The following is a 25071-nucleotide window of genomic DNA, read 5'->3' on the forward strand; positions in this document are numbered from 1 at the left end:
ATTAGTTCTCGCACTTGAAGGCAATTACACAAAAATGCGCGCTATGTGAAGTCTTGGTGTACTGTACCAAAAATAGCCCCTTCTCCGGCTCAGGGAGGTAAAGCTATTACCCTCTTACCTCAAAATCCAAAAATGTGCAAACTTTGACTTCTTCAAAATCCAGGTACATGCCATTATCTAGAAGACAAAGAGAGTCGAGTCTCGTGAGTTTCACACAAGGATTGGTTTTTACGTGGAGCGTCACAATGAGTTTCAGGAAAGAAGGGCAGCTGACTGTGTAGACAGCTATGCAGCTTTTTAGGTTTTGGTGACCGTTTCATTGTGGAATACAATCCTGGAAGGTTTTCCTCGGTGCGGGGTATTTGAAAGTCAAATTCTGAAATGTGCAATTTTGAAGTTGGAGAAGAGAGAGAGAGACACAATTGATAGGGTATGACTAAAGGAAGACTGTGGACTGTGTGTATTTTGCATGGCCGAGTCTTTCTCGTATTACCTGCATAATGCATGAACTGAATGATGGGCCGAAGCAGTTGATCTCATAGTGCGCGTGTGTGTGTGTGTATGCCCAGGACAGGCTTCAGTAAGGGTCTTTATGCTGTGGCCCATATCCCTAGTTATCCCTTTTCAAGTGGCTCTGATGATGAAATTAGCAGTCCTTACGTCTTGAAAGACATGAGGGATAGAGATGTTGAGCGTTTTTAAATGAGCTCCTAATGAAAAGACGGAATTCTCATTTTAAGCCCCAGGGAGTCCTTAGCCGAGTAAAATACTCTCACCTGTCTTGTGCACATCCACACTTTATCTGTTTCCTCATTTACAGTAAACTACACATGCGCTTTAGCCATCATGACAGATGGAAATAGAGGAATCTTTCAAGGAGAATATTAATGGAGACGGACGTGAACTTTGAAGGGTGACGGCACTTTACCTCAGTCATTTAGCACTGCTGTCTTTCACTCACACTCACTCTCATTAAAATCAATTTATCAGTGGAAAACAAAAAATCGTGAAGACTTTATTAACTATAGCAGTTTTGCGTCATATGAATTTTTGTTTTGTGTTCGAAAACCTTTGTGGCGTTGAATTGGACCCATGTTTCTTCCAGAGAATTATCTAGGTAATAGAGCTATTCTACAGTAACCTAACTCTTAAAGGTACAGTTCACCCAAAAATGAAAATTCTGTCCCACTCTCTAGTTGTTCCAAACCTGTACACATTTCTTTTTTTAATCACAGAGAAAGATATTTGGAAGAATGCTTATAACCAAACAGTTCTTGGACCCCATTGACTACCATAGTAGGAAAAATGACAATGGTAGTCAAAAGTGCCCCAGAACTGTTTGCTGTCCTACATTCTTCAAAATATCTTCTTTTGTGTTCAACAGGGGAAAAACAATTATAAAGTAATTTTTCCTACTATGGTAGGTAGTGGGGTCCAAGAACTGTCTGGATGTGTTCATCAGAACAAAGACATTTATACAGATTTGGAACAACGGAATTATTTTATTATATGAAACTATTCCTTTAACTCCCTATAAAATGAGAAATGGCAGATTAATTCACCAGAACATGTTAACATATTTTCCTAATATCTCTAAAATGTGAATATTTTCCCCCAGATTTTGATCCGCTATAGTAACACATCTTACCAGAGAGCAGGTCCTCTTGTTCATGATGAGAAATGACATCCACCTGCCAGTTCCAGGACAGTGTCTTAGTGTCTGTCTGCCTGTGTGGCAGCTGAAAGAGGCTGATCTGAGTTTCCTAACAGCTGCACACGGAGGAAGTCTCTCAGCACTCGTCTGTGTCTCACTGCTGGACGCCAGACCCTTGTAAAGAGTCCACGTCTGACTCGGTATCACTCACACGTGCCACTGTCAAGAGGGAGAGTGAGAGCACATTAACAGCTGAATGAAAGTGTTTATACGCTTTAGAAAGGATGGAGTAAATCCAGTTATCAGCTGCTCAGACTCATGGGTCTGTTTTACACAGCACACAGAAGCGGCACATGTTTTTGATGCCACTCATTTTAATAGATTACAGATTTAATTCGTGTAATCTGTTAATATGGATATAAACAGAAAGGAACGTAGCAGGAACATAGGTTCACAGTTTTGGTGCTGAGGTTATTTTTTGCTATTTGTTACATTCCAAACCTGGCAAAAACCCTCTACAGTATGTATTTATCAACATTTTCTGAAACTTCTTTATGGTAAGTAATGGAGATAACCATACTCATCCATTGATAAAAACACATATGTTGTGATTTTTTTGCTATTGTAGTTTTTTACATTATTAAAACTAGTGTTTTTTTTTCACGGTAACACATTTTTCCGTACAACATTTACTCAGTAACTCTCAAAATTCACTGACTGCAGCTGTAACGTGTCAGAGGAGAACTGGCTCTCCCGGCTGAGAAGGTTTTTTTCTATTCTATTTTATTTCATCATTGGAGTTTTGCTTCCTCGCCACGGTTGCTCACCGGGAGACTGCTGATATTAGATTAACTTCTGCAAATTCCATTAACATTGCTTTTATTAGGATGGTCCTCTCTGTTTGTAAAAAATTGTAAAAAGTGCTATATAAATAAACTTGGCTTGACTTTTGCCCAAGAACTAGTGACTAGTTTAGAAACACATACCTGTATACAAACCAGCGATGTAAGTCAAAAGTCTTTAATTGGATTGGCTTTCTTGATCCAGTACTCTGTGAAACACGTGTGTGGGTCGGTGTGTGCGTTTGTTGTGAAACAGCAGTGGACTACAGCTGAATAAGCACTCAACACACTGCAGATGGTTTTGGTTTTCTTCCTATTTGGGAGTACCTGTTGAGTGTTTTGAGTTTATGTCTTGGTTGAATAGGAGAGGTTTTAAACACATCAGTAATGCTAACAGCTTTAAATGTCCACCATGAGAAGATATGTCAAATGTTTATTTTTCATTTTCTTATTAAAGTGTTCAGATTGAGTTGTGCTCAGGGCTGTTTTCAGCAGTTTCTGGAATGACAGGGATACATTATGCTGCTCACGGTTCAATGGTCAGAGTATGTTTTGGATTTTGGAGTAAATCGATTGTTTGTTTCTTCACTGTTTGTGACTTTGTTTATAATTGTGTTATTTGTGTAATTGTTGTACTGAACCTGCTGCTTCTTATGCTGCTTCTTGGTCAGGTCGTCATTGTAAACGAGAACTGGTTCTCAATTGACTTACTTGGTTAAATAAAGGTGTAATAATAATAATTTGTGGTGCATGTTTCAATATTTTGTATTTTTGCGCTATACAAATAAACTTGAATTTAATTGAAGTTTTGATGCTATTAGCATAGTTGAACTCTTAGCCCCTGATATAAAAGTGTTATATTACCCATTTTTTTAAAAACTAGGTATCTAGATAAACCATGAAAAGTTGTTTCATAATAAGCTTCCAAACTCCATACACTAGGTCTAACACAAAATTTTCTTACAAAGATATAACTGTGTTAGAAAAGAGTTTTATTTGACTCAATAGACCATTTCACACTGTTAAGTGAAGTGATAATAACAACAACAACAATAATAATAATAATAAATAAACAAATTGATAATAATACTGTAATAATAAAATAGATTATTATTATTAATAACAATACTACTAATAAAAAAATAGTTAGCACTATTATTTTTTTAATGGCAATAAATGCTAAATCAGCATTTATGTTGTGCAAAGGCAAAAAACAACAACTTAAAAGCTATTTTTCTTAGTTTCAGTGTTGGTGCAGTTTCTGTATGTTGAACAAACACAATTTACATTTACATTTAGTCTTTTAGCAGACGCTTTCATCCAAAACGACTTACAAAGTAGGGGAAAACAAAAGAAGCAATAAGTGTAATTAGAATATCCTTTTTGAGGGAGGGAACAGGAAAGTAGAAAAGAAGTAGAAGACTGTACTAATGGGACAGATGTTGACGGAAGAGATGTTAATTTACATGTTAGAGTATATAGCACATTTTTAGGTTACCTGCACAGGAGTTGTAGTACGCTTACAACCGCAAACCTTTCGGACGAGAAAAGGCTGCATTGTGCAGGAAGAGATCAAGTGACCTTTTCTTAGTCATTGTGAGATATAGGCACATGTGGAGACTTATGTTCATTTAACAAAGAAAAACTAGACCCCAGTGGATATAAAGAGGGGTCAAAGGGCGTCTGCAGCAGCTGTCGCTGAGACGCGACTCCTGAACTGTAAGTCTCACCTGCCATTTCCTCCTGCCATTAATAAAGCCAAATGTGACAACTGAGAGATTAGTGTTTAATATCTGTCAGCAACCAGCCTACAGAAATATCCGCCTCCATGACTCCAAGAGAGGATGTTTTCAGTGCTCTAAGAGAGAATGTTTTGGATGCTTGCATGCAATCCATTGGCATTGAGCCGATCACAAACGTCATGTGGCCAATCACTGTATATGAGACTTTGCTTTGACTGACTTTGACTAGACAGACGTTTCAGGGTATGTGGCATATCTGCATATCTCATGGCTATGATTATAGAGTTGGGCAACCATGGCAATTATAAAACTGACCCTGTTCAAACTGGCTGAGAGTTTTTCCACACTAACCGCCACAGAGCGTCCAGACACTAACCACATGACCAAGCTTCTCTCACTGGGGGTTCAGAGACACTCGTTTTATACCTCTAATGACTGTAATTAGACCACATGTCATATCTGTGAGCTCTCATAGTGTTAGTATGACACATATAATTCCAGTGTGAGGTAACAGCAGTGTGCTGGACTCGATATGGAATGATAAATTACTCGGTTATAAATTACAGACAGAAACATGAATTCAGCCATTGATTGTTGTTTTATGTCTTCCATCTGTGTCTGCACTGCTCTTAATCTATTGAAACAAACCATGTTGTACAATTCGTTCGTCCATCCATCCATCCATCCATCCATCCATCCATCCATCCATCCACCCATCCATCCATCCATCCATCCACCCATCCATCCATCCATCCATCCATCCATCCATCCATCCATCCATCCATCCATCCATCCATCCATCCATCCATCCATCCATCCATCCATCCATCCATCCATCCATCCATCCATCCATCCATCCATCCATCCATCCATCCATCCATCCATCCATCCATCCATCCATCCATCCATCCATCCATCCATCTATCCATCCATCCATCCATCCATGCATTCATATATCCATCCATCCATGCATTCATATATCCATCCATCCATGCATTCATTCGTCCATCCATCCATCCACCCAATCATCCATCCATTCATCCACCCATTCATCCATCCATTCATCCACCCATCCATCCATCCATCCATCCATCCATCCATCCATCCATCCATCCATCCATCCATTCATTCATTCATTCATTCATTCATTCATTCATTCATCCACCCACCCACCCATCCATCCATCCATTCATTCATTCATTCATTCATTCATTCATTCATTCATTCATTCATTCATTCATTCATCCATCCATCCATGCATCCATCCATGCATCCACCCATTCATCCATCCATTCATCCACCCATTCATCCATCCATCCATCCATCCATTCATTCATTCATTCATTCATTCATTCATTCATTCATTCATTCATTCATTCATCCATCCATCCATCCATCCATGCATGCATTCATTCATTCATTCATTCATCCATCCATCCATCCATCCATCCATCCATCCATCCATCCATCCATCCATCCATCCATGCATTCATTCATTCATTCATTCATTCATCCACCCATTCATTCATTCATTCATTCATCCATCCATCCATCCATCCATCCATCCATCCATGCACTTATTCATCCACCCATTATTTTTTATGTAATTTTATACATATTTTTTGAAGATTTCAGTGATATTTACTCTTGCGTCCAAAACTGACTTTGCTTAACGACTCAAATGGTCCCACTGAAATGGTTTACTTTAAGTTTTTCTCAGATAGATCATCTACTGTATTTTCCAAACCCTCTTGTCCACTGCATGGTCAGGGGGGGATTGAGTCGCCAGATGGATCATTGATGATAAAATCTTACCTGTTTCTGAACGCCGCTACACACACAGACACAACTGGAAGAGAGCATCTTTAGATTCTCTACTGCATTTATTTGGAGAGAGGCCTTTGTGGCATATTGAACTGAGACTGCCAATTAGCACAGAGCAATTACGACAAATAACCTGCAAGACCTTTCGTTTTAGCCAGACCGTTGTCTTTTCGTGTTGTCCAGACCTCAGTGTTTGTGTTTGTCCAGAATCGAGCATGGTACCTCAAACTGTGCAGCTTGTAAGGAGATGTAAGCTATTTCTTTTTAAATCGTTTGTTGTGTAGATGTGATTTTAATAAAACAAGTGGAATGACCTTCGTTGAGGGAGCAACCAGAGACATATCTATCATAGAAAGAACTCAAACCTGATAGCAAATACCTACAAGAACACAAGAACCATTGTGTCAGAGAAATGTGCACAGACAAGCACAATCATATCTCCCGAAAGTATAACTCTTTCGTTTAGTATGCATTGTACAATCCAATAGCCATTTTCTATCTCTCTCTTTCATTGTGTTAATGCATTTCAGGCTTTTGTTGGTCTCACATATGCATTAGGCTAATTCAGCTGCCAGGACAGGAAATAATCCAATCTATCAATACAACCAGTGCCCGTTTAATCTCTGTCTGAGAGCCTTTCTGCCCATGGGTGTTTTCAGACATGTCTGTCCATCCTTTTGTTTCTTCATTGATCTTGTTCTTTGACAAATGGCTAAATGGCTTTCTTTACCCAGCATTCATCACTGTCACGTGACCCTTGTGATATCCACCTGCAGTATCCCAGCATGCTCGCCTTATCGCCACGGAGCTCGTGTACTGCCTTACAACATTGTAGCTGTTTATCTGTTTTCTTTTCTATGTTTATCTGTTTTGTTTCTCTTTCCATCTTCCTGTGTATTCTGTCTATTCGTGCCCTCACTCCCCCCCCTCCCACCTGTTCTGTAATAATTGTAAATTGTCCTATTTCATCTTGATTGGATCTCTTAGCAACAGAGCTCCATCATTTATGTTGTTTCAATCAGAATCAGAGAGAGATGGCGAGAGAGACGAATTGTGTGTGTATGGGTTCGACTCTGAAACTGTGTGTGTACAGGTATGGTGACACACAAACCCATTTCTAATGTGACTCAGCAAAGCGTTTCAAAGAATGGGTTTATTTGAAGTTAATATGACACAAATGTTCCTATAATCTGCATTTACATTTTTTATCCCCTTCTTGAACGGACAGATTAACCCAAAAGTGACAATCCCGTCATCGTTTACTCACGCTGCTCTTTTGCATACAATGTAAGGTAACATTTTAAATGCACAATGACTTACATTTCTCAGAGACTGTGGACATTTAGACAAGCCTGGCTCTACAGGGGGTCTGGGTAAACCAACCATGTGTTTGACCAACCCTGGCAAACTATATTTATTTACATACATTTAAATTAAACCTGCCCAACATCATTCCTGTGTTTTTCTTTATTGTTTTTGCACACCCTTTGTTGTCTGGTAAACTGCTGTCGTTCCTGCTGTGATGCTCAGGCACAGCACACCTGCTTGTGTGATGTTGCTTTAACATTACACTATATAGACGGTTTCATCTTAACAACATAAACAAACGTTAGTGGGCATGCACACTTTTTTAACCCCAACTTAACTTTACTTAACTTCACTTAAACAATAGAGTGCCTGTTGATTATTTCGGATAACAATCAAATGGAAATGGAATTTCTAATCGCCTGTTGTTGGCTGTTAACCGAACAAGGTCAGAGCAAGCGCCGTCTGCTTGTACCTTTTTAATGCTTCTGATAATTTGACATTTAACAGCAACTAGAGCGCTCTCGCTATAATCCTTGACTGATCAATAAATTCCTAATTATTTTATATTATAAAATAATAATACAAATTAATATTAACATAACTAAAATAAAAATAGTTATATTATTAGACACTAGCCAAACACAAACCGGAAGGTTTGGTGGGAGCGCGCTTCACCTGGTATAGGATGGTTTTGTTTGGCTAATGTGAGGTCAAACTATCCAGACAACACTGGTCACAGCTGTGATCCGCACACACACGCACAGGTTTGTTCTGCTCTCTTTGTGTGGACTTGCCTTCTATTGTTTTAATGAGAAGAGGTTTCTGTTGCCGATCCCTAGCCACACCCCTGACCCTCACAGAAGCCTTTTTTTCACATTTTTAAATAAGCATCATTTAGCGTTGATCAATTTACAAGAAATGTTACTGTCCTTTAGGAGACATTTGGTCTTCACAATAGAGGCTGAGTTATGTGAAATTCAAAAGATCAAGAAACAGTTTTTATAGGATTGTATTTAGCTCAGATATTAAATGTGTGTTGATTTGATGAACAGTATGTATTGAGCGTGTCTTTCACAGACTCGCGTGAGCCCTTCAGGACTAGCAAGCTGTTATGCAAATGAGCTGTTACCGGGGTAATGAGTGACAGCGAATGGCAGTGTTGTGGTCTGAATGTAAATGAGAAAAGTAATCAGGGTCAGTTTACATTTGATGCCACCAGCTTGTTTTCTTCACTGTTTAAAGAGAATTAAATGTGGTCAGATTTAAATACATTGGCTATTCAAAGCAGAAGAAAAACAGGCTCAATATTTAGGTCAGTGATCAACTGCAAGTGCATTGAAATCGTATTCTTGTCATTGAGTTTGTGCAACTGCTTTAAAGGGGTCATATGGCGCGAAAACGTGTTTATCTGTGTCTTTGGTGTGTTATAAGTTGCCCATGCATGTATTAGACACGTAAAATTGCAAACATGAAAGTGTGGGAACAAAAGATGCATTCTATCTAAAAGCAAATGCTCACCCAGACCTGCCTGAAACGCCTCGTGTAACCACACCCCCACAAATCTACATCAGTTGGTGGTATGATTTGACTAAGACCGCCCAAATGTCTACTCAAGTAAGGTGGGCGTACCTGTCAGTACAATTGAAGAGGAACCTGATGTTCCAAATATGGTCACATTTCCGTCACACGCTTGCAGTATTCCACCAATCACTACGCACTGGTTAACTGGCCAATCATAGCACACCTCGCTTTTCAGAGCCATGAGCTTTGTAAAAAATCAGCGCTTTTCAGAGAGGCGGAGCAAAGAGGAGATACAAACATGCACGATATGTGGAAAATAGAGCGGTTTTGAACCTTAAATCGTGTTTACACATTGCATTACATCTACAACAAACCATAATATTCGTTTTAGCCGTGTCATATGTGACGTGTCACATAACTGTATAAATTACTTTGTTCTGATGAACACAGAGGAAGAATGTTAGCAATTTTCAGTTCTGGAACATCATTGACCATAGTAGGAAAAATTTAAATGGTAGTCAAAGGTGCCCCAGAACTGTTTGTTTCTCAATTTGTGTTTAACAGAACAAGAAATATATATTTCTTTCTTATGGTAGTGGATGATGTCCCAGAACTGAAAATTGCTAACAATCTCACAAATATCGTTCTTTATGTTTAACAGAACAACAAAATTGATACAGGTTTGAAACAACCTGAGGGTGAGTAAATGATGACAGAATTTTCATTTTTGGGTGAACTATCCCTTTAAGTAAGTAAATTCGACTTTAATTCAACAATACTCCTTTTTGTGAGCTTGTTTGAGGTGTTATAAACGGAATACCAAAGAAATTTCCTCGTGTCAGTTCTAAATTTTGAATAATTTTCACAGTTTGTGTACAGTACATATCATTTGACCTAATTATAGTGTACATATCCGCATTTTATCTGTGATCAGCCACACTGTTCTCAATTTCAGTTTTCAAATCAGCCAAAAAAAGGGAAAGTAATTTTAAATGAAATATTCTTCATGTGAAATGGTTTAATTGAGAGGTTTGTTTCAAATCTGTTTAGCATCTTTCCATGGTGCATTGTTCTCACTGACCGTACACATTTTTTTTCTATTTATATTATTGAGCAAAAAAGTCATTTCTATGTTGTCGTTGTGTCTGTTTTTAATACAGAGCCCTGTCCAATGCTCGAATCTGCTCCAGTACATTTCTGATTTTCTGGTTCTGTTTGTCAGGAAGAGCATGCCGTTCTGATTTATTCTCATATCAGTGCTTGGAAAAAGTCTTAGTCCTTGAGTTGGAGATTTCACAGCCGGTGTATGCCGTTTATCACTGAAAGTTTCCTGTAGTTCATTTTAGGAGGTGTCAAGCATTTTCCTTTCAGCTTATTCACCCGCCCAATTAGTGGAAGGACACTGGCCTCATTTGTTCCTCTAATGTTTACTCATTGTGGCCAACATGACTGTAAAAAGAAATATACAATATGGGGAATGTAGAACTGTAGTGTGAAGTATTATTATTTTCCAGATTTATCGAATTCCATTACAATAAAAACATCCTGAACAGTATGGTTTCAATGTGTTGGAATGAGAGGAAAGCAGCGGGTGTGCAAGCAGAAGGAAAACCAACATGAACATTTGTCTCTGACGGCATCTGTGCTATAGTGCACCACGTTGCTATAATGGAGGACTGTGATATATATCACATAAATCTGTACACCATAATTCAGATCCAAACTTTTAGCTCTTTTTTTTATTCATTCAGGCAATGTTTAAAATGTATTTTGTTACGTAAAATTTCATTTTTGCTGTGGCTGTTTGGATGGAGCTTACTGGTCCTGTGTTAAATCAGTGCGCATTAGGAAAAGTGGTAGAGTATATAAATAAAACGTAATTGAATTGTTTTGTATCTAAACTGCTGTCTGCTACAGTAGTGTATGTGTGCGGATAAAATGCTTCCTGCTGGTCAGACATCATTAAAGAAGTGATGATCTCTCCTCCCTCTCACTGATGGAGGGATGCTGACAGATGAGGCATTCGTTTCACTGGCTGGAATGGGAAGACAAAAGCTCCATTGAAGAAGTTTACAGAGAGTGAGGGATTTTTTTTGAGAAAATAAGTACATTTTCTTCTTTTTGTTCTGTGAGTCTTGAGTGCTGAATATAATTATAAAGTGTGTGGGGATGCATTTGGTCTCTGAGCTTGTCTAGAGAGTGTAAAAAAGGAAATACAATGTTTTGTATTATAGGGATTTGTGATTACAAAACAAAACATAATATGGTTAGTTTGTTTTTCATTGTTTTAATACTCTAAATATCAGCTTGCTATAAAAATGCCTCTGTAAGTCTGTTGTGCTAAAAAATGGAAATTATCTGTCAGCCGTACAATTACAGTTTGTCCCTGTAAAACTACAGGATATAAATTGTTTTTCTTGTATATTTGCCGCCTTTTTATGTAATTTTACAGTTTTTGATCGTATTTTTAAAAATAAACTGTAAAAAAAATCTTGTTAAAAAACTGCCCCAGCTGCCAGAAATAAACTGTAAAATAACAGTTTTTTCCCTTTAAAATTTCATGTTTTCCCCGTTTTTCTTGTGAATTTGCGGTCTTTTCTGTAGTTTTACAGTTTTTGGACCGTATTTAAAAATACATGAAAAATCTGTAAAAAGAAGAAGAATATTTGTGTGTTCCAATATACAGATGACAAACAAAACAGGGTGTAATGTGTAATATAAAGTTCTTCTATTGCTATCGGGTTTTGAGAAGGTGGGTGTCCATGGCAGGTGGGTGTCTCTCTCTCAATTTAATTTCAATTTTCAATTTAAGTGTTCTTTTTCGGCATGACAAAATGTACATTCATGTTGATAAAGCATTTGCAGCTGGGCTGCGTACAAATAGTGCAAGTATGTAAACAAACGAAAAGAAAGATAATTATAGTAATAAAATAAAATAAAATAAAGTAAGATGTATGTGGTACAACTTAAAGTAGTTTATTATATATGTAAATATATAAAAACAGAAATAGAGTATAGTTTAAACAAAGATTTACAAAAGCAAAATATACATTTAAGTAGTAGAATAAAGTAATATATAGTAATATGATGTTGAATACATATGTGGGAAACATCAGGGCAGATTCATTGTTTTCTCTTGTGTTGTGACAGGCTGACACATATTGTGCAGCTAACACACAGCAGTCCTTTTGTTCTCCTAACAGACACGCCAGTTTCTCATCATTTGACAGACTTTCAAACGTCTGGTGTACGGACTTGATTTTTCCATAAAACATTGTCAGTACATCCGTGTATTTTGTGCATTCTGTTAGGAAGTGGAGTTCCGTCATCACAGCGTGGACACAGAATCTGGTCCTGTGGCAGCTCTCTCTCTCTCTCTCTCTCTCTCTCTCTCTCTCTCTCTCTCTCTCTCTCTCTCTCTCTCTCNCTCTCTCTCTCTCTCTCTCTCTCTCTCTCTCTCTCTCTCTCTCTCTCTCTCTCTCTCTCTCTCTCTCTCAAAGTGACTCAATCAGCTGTTGTGTTTTTCAGACTCATTCTTAGCACAGGTCTTGGCTAAGGTGGAATGTTCTGGTTTAAAGCTCTCTAAGGAGATCTGTCAGCGCTGTAATGGAGTGACATTAGATTGGAGCTGCTGGATTTCTGCTGATCTCATGCAGTTCATTCACTCTCGGCTTTCACGACATTTTTCTGTCTCACTGTCAGCTCATGTAAATCTGACCTCAGTAGAGATGATGGATGGTGACACTACCCCCACAATAACACCACTGCTCCTCCCTATCTCTTTCTGTCCATTAAAAATGATCTTTATTATAGTCGCGATGGAGATTTTAAACAGATACACTGTTCGTGAAAACTGCCCATCGGGGGGGTTTATGGACGTTCTTTGGTTCTCTGTGTGTTGTCTTTATGTGTTCCTCTGCAGGTCAGCTCAGTCCACACTGACTGTACCACGACTACGGTACATTTATATTTAAATGAGGTTTATTGTGGTAAAATGAGGGCTGTCAGAAATTACAATTGTACATTTTTGTAAGGACCAAATAAATGAAAAGCAAATATTATATTACCATTGCTAATAATAGTCAAATCTGAACAAATTTAATAACCCTAATAATTAAAAAACTGAAATCTAGGCTAGTGTTGTAATACTTGAGATGTAGAACATCTTAGCATTGTGATGGCAAGAACCACTCCTATTCTATTCTGAATAATGCAATCATGGTTGTAAATTAGTAATAACAACTGTATGATATTCTGTATTTAAAAAAAAGAAAAGAATCAGGTCCGACATAACACAAAACTGGTCCAGGACCAGTGTTGGGTGTAACGAGTTACTAAGTAATTAGTTACTGTAATTTAATTACTTTTCCCTTGAAAAGGTAAAGTAAGGGATTACTCTTATTTTTTCTGTAATTTAATTACAGTTACTTCTGATGTAATTGAACTAAATACTTTGTGTAATATGTGTGTGTGTAATAGTGGAATTGACATCTAAATTCAAAGTCTAACTTTAAAATCCATGCTTTAATGTATAATTCTCACATTTGTAATTAATAACAATACTTTATGTAGTTTTATATTATTTACTTGAATGAATTAAAAGAGCCTGTTCATGTCTAGCCTTGAATCACTTAACTCATCAAGGTTGATGTAGGATATAGAAAGTAATTAGTAATTAGTAATTAAATACTTTTTGAAGAGAGTAACTTGTACGGTAATCTAATTACATTATCGAATGTGTAATTAGTAACTAGTAATTCATTACTTTTTCAGAGTAACTTACCCAACACTGTCCAGGACCTGCTCCTCAGTATGAAGTTTGATATGCTTCGATGATGATGTGCTGATTTGCTCCTTGTAAATCAGTCAACAAGAGAAATGAGCTGCGTACCCCCTGGCTTCTCCTCTACAAGACTTTAATTCAAAGACTGTGTGTAATTTATCCTTGTGCTATAATGAGAAAGCTCTGTGTCATCACACTGAGATGGATGAGTTTCTGTTGTAATGTAGCCGCAGAATTCGCCAGGTCGGGGTGGACCGGGGTCTCAGCGTAACAAGCCTGTAATTAACAGAGATGAGAGACAGAGAGGAAAAGACAGCCATTTGTCACTGATGATTACAAAGTAGACAACAAACAAGCAAAATGTTGACTTTAAACATGGTTTGTGATTTTACCCAACAATACAGTTAGTGTGTGACCGATGTTCTTGACAGAGACTTAAAAACAGACGGATGTTTTCCATGAGCTAAAATACCAGTAGGAAGAAAGACAGTTTTCTTGTTTATTTATTCATATGGAAGATGCATCTTAATAACTTCCACATGTCAAAGGAAAGCGTAATATGATCATTTGTTTGCCACATAATTCATCTCTTCATCATCAGCACGTTCTTATACATTTCTCTTCAAATTTGTTTTCAGTATTTAAAGCAATAGTTTCTTCTGTGGTTCACAAAAGATACTTTTAAAAAAATGACTGAGCGTGTTTTTATCTATACAATGAAAGTCAATGGAGGTCAGTATTGTTTGTTGTACCAACTTTCTTTAGAATATCTTCTTTTGTATAAAAATAAGATTTATGGATTGTTTTAATCACTAACTCTAAGTATGAGCGAAAGTGAATCTTTGCCTTTAAGAAAACGCTCTTATTTTGTTTTTAGGATACTATGGAAGTTCAATAGTTCAAAGGTTAACTGTATGCCCAGGGAGTATTGCCGTGTTTTTCTTGCCTTGTTCAACGTTTTCATGTTTTGTGTGAGTTCACCCTTACCTTTGTGTCAGACACAAAACCTCATCTCCATATGAACAGCTTGTGAGTACATTTAAGGGTTTACTTAACAGATGTTTCAGCGTTTCCCTATAAATACATGCTGCAGATATCCAGTAGCGGAGACCCACCTGTCTGCTACAGTACTGGCAGACAATCACACGCCACAAACGTGAGCTGGCACGAAGCGTCAACTTTGATACGTGTGATGCTTCGCTATACGTGAAACAACCCAGAACTCCCTCTGGACGTTTCGGAGCTCCACGTCTGGGTTAAATAAAGCAACACCTGCTGTCTTGTTGCAGTCACTTGACTCCCACGTTTGTCTTCGGGGAGGGATAGGATTGTTGGAGAGATCAAGGAAGACTCTTCCGTCGCAGGGAAGTAGTGAACAAGTGTTTAGCCACCTGGCGGCTCTGGGTAATTGCTAGAACAGGTTCGGCGCTTGAACAGGGATGAGGTTGCTCTCAAGGCCAGGATGTTTGGTTTGATGTTTTCATATGCTGTCAACAAGCATGACAGAGCGCTGTTTTAAAAACAGCAAATTACTTTTACTCGGGCTCTATTTTAGGGTTTTGTCATCTAAAATGTGAATGTTTCAGTGCTCTATCAGCATCTGTGATGTATAGGACAAGTCTAGATAGCTGCGCATTAGAATAAACAATAAAGTCCCTGTGAACTGGAAATTGCGATCGTTTTTACTTCCGTATTTTGACGCATTGCCGAGTGAAATGGAATTTCGAATGAGAAAAATAGTGGGCGTGGCTTGCGTCTTTCGCTGCGGCTTGATTGGATGTGTAAAAACACCCGTTGCATTTTGAAATGGAACTGGCAGCAGATTGACAGTTGAAGGGGAGGAGTTAACGGATGCTCCGCCCAAGCCCTCTAACATACGTCATTTAAGATGGATAGTCACTACAGTGCATTTTCACATTTTAAATGAAGATTATGAGGGCACGTGAATTTTAAAAGGAGAATGACCCACATTGCTACGCTATTTACAATAAACGCTGCAATATTTAATGGAAAAATAAGCATTGAAATTTTTATTTCGCCGGGACTTTAAAATACATTTTTACTCTTAAACCAGGATCACCCGTCTTGAGAATCTAATACTTCTTTCAGGTCCCACATCAATAGCTAGCTCTCTCTTTTCAGTGTTGTATGAGCTCAACTTTAGAGTTAGAACTGCTCTCAGATCAGTGTCGAGCCTTGTTTATCTGGCATCCACGCGACCAACAGATGGGCGACAGACTGAGCCTCATGGAGAGGAGAACACGTGTGTGCTGGAGGGAGAGTCTTGACTGAGCCAGATACTGATCTCAGAGCAGGACTGTCACAACAGGGCTTGACCTTCAGTAACGGAGGAAAGAAACTGTGATTATTCAAACCCATGCACTGGATGATGTCACACACACACACACTGAGGTTCAACTCATGTGCTGATTTATGAGTCAGCTCTGATTTTATTATTTGTTTCACTAAAACACAACAAAGGGGTCCTATTTTGCCTATTTTTCCATATCTGTATTATGTTTATGATGTGCTAAACAATAGTTGTTCTTGTTTCCGTTTTCAAAAAATGCTTTATATATTACATATTTCACCTGTGTTTCACACTGTCATCTCGATTCTTCGAAAACAGACTGTTGAGTTCCTGGTTCTATGAAGTCCCTGGCAGGGTCAATGTAAATTTGGCGATTCATGATAACTAACCTAGGGAAAGTTCATTGTAATCCCAACGAGCCGTCTTTCGGTGAACTTTGAACATTGCAGCTTGGCAGATGTTGCTTTTGCTCAAACAGCTATACTACGTACTGACTAAATAAAAATATAATTCCATCAGACCTCCCCTTTAAGGAACAGTAATGGATTAGCCTGTTTTCATAACAGTCATCTGTTTGCATATAACAGTCATCTGGAGAATAAGGAAACATACCAAATATTTGCAAATAAAGTTAAAGGCAAAGTTAACACAAAAATAACATTACTGTCATCATTTATTCACCCTTATGTTAACAATATGAGGGTGTACACGTTCTTCAGTTTACTGGATACAGAATAGAGAAATGTCTCTCATATAAAGTGTGTACTGTAATTATACTGTATATTTACAGTAAGCCGTATAAAGCCGTGTAGATGATTTTAGGATGAGCTCCTATTGTTATGATCCAGATTCTGATTGGCGTGTCATCAGTTTTGCCACTGAATGTTCGCTGATGGATAAATGTGTGCTATTTGAGTTTACATCTTCAGTTGTTTTCTGAATGAGAACATGGTTAAACCTTTGCAAAATGAGGATGTTTTTGTGTGGGGTTTGTACAAGTTGGTGTATTGTTCTGAGAATGTGTTTATAGTTGTGAGAAAATGGTGAATTGTTTCATGAATTGTGTGTTAGCAACCGAGAAAAACTGTCAAATACTTCATATTGAAAGTCGTGCTGACTGGGGAAATTCGTGTCCTTGGCACGAATTAATAGATTACAGTTCGTGAAAATGTCACAAGTTCCCTTGAGACTGTGTTGTCTGTTGTGTTGGGCAGAAGAAAGAAAGTCATACGGATTTGGAATGAGATGACGATGAGTAAATGATACAATATTTCATGGGTGAACTATCCGCAAGAATATTTACAGCAGAGCTAAGATTTTGCGTGTATGAAGCGTTTAGATTTTTTGAGGCTTTCCAGCAGCCCTCAAAGTGACCTCATCAGATGTTGCTCATTGATTTCTCAATTAGCAGTAGAACAATGATGTGTTGCCTGACCATATGTGATCGGATCAACAGAGACAGATGTTAATACCAGTAAAGGGTCTCTGTGAAATCTGGAGGCAGTTATGTGTTTTCATCTGTAAATATGACTTCATTGACTTCTTGATTTTTCACCCATGGACCTGATTAGTCCTTTGTTTCTTTCTCTTTAGAATTGGTCTCTTTTTAGCTTTCAATGCGTGTTGCTTTTTCTATTGTGTTTTTTCTAATTGTACTCTTTTGTTGAATGCTGTAGTGATGTACCATGTAACATGTTGCTGGCTCTGGCTTTACTCGCACTAGATCCCTGGTGTATTTTGTTAAGACTGAACGTGAGCAGATTAAACACAAGGTTGCATGTATAGTCAACTCATTTCCCTAACATTGCTAATTTTCCTGCGCCTTTCTGTGTAATGTCACAGAATCCAAATGTCGTCAGTTCACTTGTAAAATCAATATGTTCTAGTATAAACTACACTGTAAAAAGCATAATTCTACAGAATTGTTCTGTTATTTTTTTACAGTTTTCCTCGTATAATGTAAAAAAATGTAATTTTATTGTTTTTTTTACAGATTTTTAATGTATCTTTTAAAATACGGTCAAAAAACGTAAACAGCAAATTTACAAGAAAAACGGGGAAAACGTAATTCTTCAGGAAAAAATGTGAATGTTTATTTCTGTTTTTTTACGGGATTTTTTTACATTGATTCAGTCATTAAGTAACATACTTCCAAACTGATTTTTCCCAATCAACTTAAAACATCAATTATTCAAGAGTTGATCGGTCTGGACTAGCAGTCTTATTTCTTGACGGAACAGACTTTGACAGTGCCCTCGTGGTCTTAAAGTATGAGTCTAGTGCTGTATACATCGAGCTTTTTCAGTATACCACGAAGTGGGAAAATGAAAGGAGATGATTGACAGATTTTGAACGCTCCAGTGCACTGTTACAGGCTGATTGACACCAGTGGGAAGAGGCATAGTGGGTAAAATGGATTTTGGCATTTTGATTTACGCACACACAGGCTCAATTTAACCTTGCCCCATTTCCCATCTGAGATTTATCCCCCAGGGCAGTAAAGTGACGTGTCAGTGTGGGTAAATACACGCTCTGCCTCTTTTAGAAAATGTTCCGCATGTGTCCTCACTCTTCATTTGGTCAAGGCTCATTAACTCCACACAGCCGCGAGACTTCAGTATGACACTGGATGAATAACAATAGCTGTTCAGTTCATGCCTCAATGTCAGTTATATTTGGAGAGCTTCCTTCAATCTCATACAGGCGTCTTTTCTGAGATTGTTTAAGATGCGCTCATAAAACAAGAGCTGGGTCTAGAACTGCTGAATATCAGTTAAAGGGATAGTTCACCTAAAAATAAAAATTCTGTCATCATTTACTCAACAATGACTGCCATAGTAGGAAGAATTACCGTTGAACTCGAAAGAAGATAGTTTGAAGAATGTAGGACAGCAAACCGTTCTGGGGGACCTTCGACTACCATTGTCATTTTTCCTACTATGGTAGTCAATGGGGTCCAAGAACTGTTTGGTTACAAGCGTTCGTCCAAATATCGTTCTCTCTGTGCAACCAAAGAAAGAAATGTATACAGGTTTGGAACAACTAGAGAGTGAGTAATGGCAGAATTTTCATTTTTGGGTGAACCGTCCCTTTAACTTTTTACTAATAACTATTACACTCATACTGTTGAGCTTCCAAAGTGTTTGCATTGATGTGTTCCTAAAAGGACTTTTTGTCCACTCTTGTGAGGTTTTTTCCCTAGTTATACATGTTATGCTTCATGATAATTTGCGTTCTACTGCCTAAACAGCCTGTATGTTGGGTGTGAGCCCATGAATATGCTTTTTAGAGTGGCTCTCTGGGTTTAGAGATATGCTTCAGACCTTATTAAGAGCTGCGTGGTAGAGCAGTCTATCTTCATTATCTCCAGTTCCTATGAATCATCTCCTGTATGCTCCCTCATTATCTGCCACACGAACAAATGCCAGCAATTTACAAAGGTGATGGAGAAAAATACAGTTGACACACAGTTTGTCTCATATTCAGTTGAAATCAGTCAGCATTTTTCTGTTGAACTCTTTTGGTAAATAGATATAGACTATGGATAATGGCCACAGTCTGAATGTCGTGCATTGGCAGTGATTTTGAGTACTTTAGCGTGTGTGTATGAAACTTTAGAAATGGGGAGCAGTAATGACTAGTGACAGTAGCTCTGCGGATAACAAGCCTTCCCCGTCTGTCTGTTTCCCAATTGGGATATCAGGTTCCCACAGGTAGCCGCAGGAAAAGCTAATGAGGAGAAATCCAACATTAGCAGAGAATTCCATCCGCTATAGTGACAGAGCGATTCGTGAAGCTACAACGTCTCTAGAGGAATCCCAATAGATTCAGAGCGTTACTGAAACAGGACAGGAGGTAAAAAAAACCTCCAATTATTCCTGGACTGTTTCGTTTCATTTCTGTCTACATTGTGTGGTAGTTCTGTGGTGAATTTCAGTACCGTAGTACAGAACATACCGTAGTATACCTTTAAAATACCATGTAGCGTAATGTTTATTTGTGGTACATCTGATGCCATCACTGTACACTGGCACCACCACAATACAGTTTGTAAGTGGTACGGAAGCAGATACTGTAAGATGTGAGGTCACCGTACCCATGATTCCATTTAGAGAGCTGTGGGGAATATCAGATGTCTTGTTTGGAGTTTTTGGCGCAACAGCTGCGGTAAACTATTTGATTTTTTCGAGTATAATTCCTGTTTCCGCTTTCTTCTCTTGAGCGAGACAATCCAGATTCCCACACAACTACATCAGAATTAAAGCATGCACGGGCATCCCTTTGACTGCATTTTAAGATCCGTCCTGGGTGATCTAAATCACAAACATCAAGTGTTCTTTACTTTAGCCATGAATCTGAAATGCTTGCAGAGAGGAAATCAGGGTGTTGAAAAACAGAACAGAAGAAAACAGAGAAGAAGAGATACAACTGGAGATGTTGGGATGGGGACAATCCACTGGGGTGATTAATGAAGAACATATGGATTTCTCTTTCTCTCTTTCGCGTAATTGCTAACAGACTCTCAGTTATCGCTTTGTTTCGAAGCTCAGAATGTGGTTATGTCATTTACTGTATAAATTGTCTGCTCATGGTCATAAAAGCTTTTTTCACCTCACATAATGAAATCAGATCAGACATCTTTTTCTTTGAATTAATAAGTAATTAACAGCGATTCTTGTGCGCATGTGTGTAGTGTATGTGTGTGTGTTTCCTGGCATGAACGGAGGACGGTAACTGGTGTGTGTTTGTCCTTGTTCAGTCTAAATTGTGTGGAACGGCTTGTAGCGCTCTGTGTGTTGGGAATTATGGGATAGCCAGTAGCGTGGTGTCTTTTGTCTTTTTAGCTCTGGGGGAGCTCTGAATTTTACACACACAAACACACACATTAGTGTCTAGCCGAAACATAAAGTACACTCACTGTAAAAAACCCTGTAAAAAACAGCTGGGGCAAAACAATCCTGTAAAATTAGACTTTTCCCCAGTGTTTTTTTTTTTTGGCAATTTGCTGTGTTTTTTGTGTAATTTGATGGTTTTTGACTGTATTTCAAAAGTAGACTGTAAAAAATTCCTGTAAAATTACACTTTCCCCCTGTTTTTCTTGGAATTGGGGTATTTTTCTGTAATTTGACGGTTTTTGAACGTATTTCAAAAGTAGAATGTAAAAAATTCCTGTAAAATTACACTTTCCCCCTGTTTTTCTTGGAATTGGGGTATTTTTCTGTAATTTGACGGTTTTTGAACGTATTTCAAAAGTAGAATGTAAAAAAATCCTGTCAAAGAACAGACATTTTCTGGCCAGAAATATACTGTAAAATAAACAGTTTTTTTCTGCAAAATTACACTTTTCCTGTTTTTCTTGTAAATTTGATGTCTTTTTCTGTAATTTGACCGTTTTTGATCGTATTTCAGAAATACTTTTTACAGAAATACTTTTTTCCTGTAAATTTAAACAGACTTAAATTGGACAAAACTGTAAATCATGTGTTGTGTGTGTGTGTGTTATAATGCACTGTTGCAATTCCAGTCACTGATCAATTTCTATCCATCTGTTATCTCACATACACACACACACAGGCTCATGGCATTCTTCCACCCATAATCTTTGTACTCTCTTGTCAATATCCTACAAGCTCCTGATTGGACGGTAATAATTACCCACTGGTTGGGCTAGGAGCGATAGACTGTTCTGTAGAGCTTGGCATGTAGGCATGTTTGTATATCTTAGTGAGGAGTTGTTTGTATTAGATTCATCATTCACTATATGGACATACAGGCGTGGAATGCTGTCTTCCTATCTCATCAGCAGAAGAGAGACAGGTATTTATACAGATCAGATCACACACTCCTGTCTGTCTGTGTCTAATGGTTCATGTGTGACATGTATGAGTTTTGGTGGAGCGTATTTTGTGTGTATGCCTTTGTCGTTTCTTATATTTCCTACAGTGAAGATTTATAAAACTGTTGTTCCAGTCCTTGATTCTGATTGGTCAATAGCTGTACTTTATTTGTGAATACCTCACACTCAGCTGTGATTTATTCGCAATAAAGCACAGCCTCTCGTACCTTATTGCTAATGTAAAAGAAACATTTCATAAATCCGAATGTTACCTGCTTGATGGGCTGGTTTCTTCATGTTGGTGTGTTTGTGTATTGTGTGTTGAGTGTGTGTGTTGTGTGTGTGTTTCAGGGCATTAGTAATAGGCTTGGTGGCTGCGGGTCATATTGGTGGTCCTGGTGGCACATTGATTCCTCTCTCGGCTTGTAATTAACAACGTGATATCCATTCTTCATCCCACTTTATAGACAGCGCTATTCTTTTGCATGTGGGGCTTGCGTGACTTCCATGAGGCTTAGTGATTTTTCATGCAAACCGTTTCCCGTTCCGAACTAAACTTCAAGTGTGAAAGCCACCCAAGTGTTTGTCTCTCTCTCTCATCTCTCTGTGTGCCTGAGGGTATGTTCTACCTGATTTAATTTGGGCGCAAGTAAGACTAGTAGATAGTTTGTGGTGTTTGCTAATGCAATGTAATAATTGCATCATTATTACTATTATTCATAGCTAAACTTGAATATATGAAGTTAACTCTACACTGCAAAAAAATGACTTTCTTAGTCCATCTGGCCCTGGTGAAAAATACTATGCAGAGTTTTTTTGTTAATTCTGCGCTAAATGTTTGGGAAAAATGTGCGGAAGTTTGTGAAATAGTTTTAAATGTTAAAAAGAGCTGAGATTATGGAAACTTAAAATATTACTAATACATTTTTTACAACAACAAAAAATCCTGAAGGTTTTGAGCATGAATTAAATCATAACAACTGGGTAAACAATATGTTTAATTAGAATGTGATTAAATTTTAACTGGTTCAGTAGACACATTAAAGAAAAAAACCTGAGCGTATAGTCACTACTTTTATTTTAGCCTATATTCTATTATAATTTCCCCAAAATAAAGTCCCAATAATGCCGTTAAGAGAACCTTTGTGATTGATTGGGCAAAGAAACTGTTACACCACATCAAATTGGTACTCTGAATTAAACTGAACCAACAGAAAATGTGCATGTCACTACCATATATTTACAGTATATTTTTAAATATACTGTATATATAAACTCAGACATTTTATTGATTATAGCGTTATGGATTGAAGCAAAATGAAAGAGCATGTTCTCATGGTGAATTTAGCATGTATTAATGACACTTTTCATCAGTTTTCTGCGGATTCCGCAAAGCCTTGGTAACCACCCAGTACACTATAGCAACAGCTTAGCAACACCCTAACAACCGCTCACAATACCCTAACAACCACCCTCCCTGGTTGATCATCTACAGTATGCTGTTTAATAACAGTGATATTTGTTTTAGAAAATAAATACTTTTTCAAAAGCGTATTGTAATTATGACCTGTACATTTCTCAGCATCATTTCCTCAACCTCCCCCCCCCCCCACTCTCCATCTCTCTATTTCTTTCTCTCTCTCTTTTATAAACACCCATCAATATATTTTAAGATGCTGATAGCTCCAATCACAGTAAATGTTTGATAAATCCTACTAACATCCATTCAGTACCGCCAGGTGTCTCTAACTGAAGAATAAAACGAAGCTTTCTGTTAAACGAATGAAAATGGGGCCGTATTCAAAGATCCACTTTTTTCCACTGTTCCACTTTTGTTTTGCATCTAATGCCATTTTTTACCTATTCTGAGCCATGAGACAGTTGAATCCTCTATTACTCCTATACATACTTCTTGAACAAATGTATTTTGCATTTTTCATCAAAATATGGATTAAAAAGGTCCTTAAATCGCAAAAAATGTAAAAATGACAGCTTTATGTGAAAGGAAATAAAGACGCTATACAGTCGCTGACAGCTTCATTTACATTTTAATGAGGTGATAAATGTGAAAGAGCAAGCTGGAAAAGCATGCAACAGAGACTATTCATGTTATTCAAAACACTGATGGGCTGCTTTTATACTTTCTATAGCTGGATGGATGAAATGTTAATGTTTTGAGAATCTGGGAGGGAGGAGGTACAGTCAAGTGCACTTCCCCTCTACCCTTTATAAATTCTCCAGCCTCCCTTATGGAGGACAGACAAGTTGAGCACTAATGCAGGTCTTTCAAGTGAGACAGACGGGGCGTTCTTTGATGTGATGCTTTCTCTCGTATTACTGTAACGGGGCTGCAGACCAGAACTGTCTGAGCTTCAGTCTTTTTGTAACCCAATCCAAATCCCTGTCTTCTGTGTGTCTTTATTTCCTCATTTAGTTTTCCATTATTTCTCCTGGCTCACCGTCATTGGACTATATACTAATATAGTGTATTTGTAGACAGGTATTCAGGAAGAAGTACAATATCTTGAGTGTAGTATAGTATACCATACTATAGATGGTCATGTAATAGCATAATGTAATAATACATTCAGAGCACACAGTGTAATTGTTAAAACTATTTCACCCCTGTTAGATTGTAATTATCTGCTAATTTACGTCCCGCTTTAGCCAGATGTCTCTCATCGTGCTGAAGCAGCTTCTTCATTACCGCGGCCCTTACGCTCTCATGCAGTTGTTCATTAGCAGAGCTGGTGTTTAATATGAAGGCTCAGCAGCATTGATTCACTTCTGTGAAGCTCCTGAGGGAGACCTCGGCTCGAACGTAGCGGTCCAGACGCTAATCCTGTAGAAGAGTGTTTATGAGTCTTCTCCTCATCCCTGTCTCTCTCCGCTTCATGAAGTCAGCTTAGTCCTGAGAGAGAGAGAGAGAAAGAGACAGCCAGAGGAATTTATATGACATCATGATAAACAGAGGTAGATAGTTGAGTACAAGACAGAAAAGATCAGATGAGTGTTTACTGAAGGCCGTGGGTAAGATTTGATGGTTTTGAGGGTTCTCTTTCATAATTCAAGAGAACTAATGGAGTCAGTTCTCAAAGTTGTCCTGAGTGTTTCTTCCATCCATCCATCCATCCATATTATTTGAGATGATCTCAGCGGTGATCTTTCCTACGGAGATCTGCATATCTGAAAGATTATATTTGAGGGATATTCCATATAACAGGAGTTTCATGTTTAAAGGAATAGTTCA

At 38.0% G+C, this 25071-nt stretch overlaps 1 protein-coding gene across 3 annotated transcripts in view; it reads left to right on the top strand.

Moving 5' to 3' along the window:
• kalrna (kalirin RhoGEF kinase a) overlaps positions 1-25071 on the top strand; it is a 130741-nt gene that overhangs the window by 18295 nt on the left and 87375 nt on the right. The window contains exon 1 of one of the 3 annotated variants that reach the window (XM_057336702.1): positions 21687-21802. The exons of 1 other annotated variant lie outside the window; for it this stretch is intronic. In XM_057336702.1, the coding sequence (XP_057192685.1) occupies positions 21694-21802 (109 nt within the window). In that variant the 5' untranslated portion in view covers positions 21687-21693. Of the gene's footprint in view, positions 1-21686; positions 21803-25071 lie in introns of those variants that run through there. One more of the 3 variants, XM_057336704.1, reaches the window with a different exon arrangement.

Source organism: Triplophysa rosa, linkage group LG6, assembly GCF_024868665.1.
Source record: "Triplophysa rosa linkage group LG6, Trosa_1v2, whole genome shotgun sequence".
NCBI classification, from domain to species: Eukaryota; Metazoa; Chordata; class Actinopteri; order Cypriniformes; family Nemacheilidae; genus Triplophysa; species Triplophysa rosa.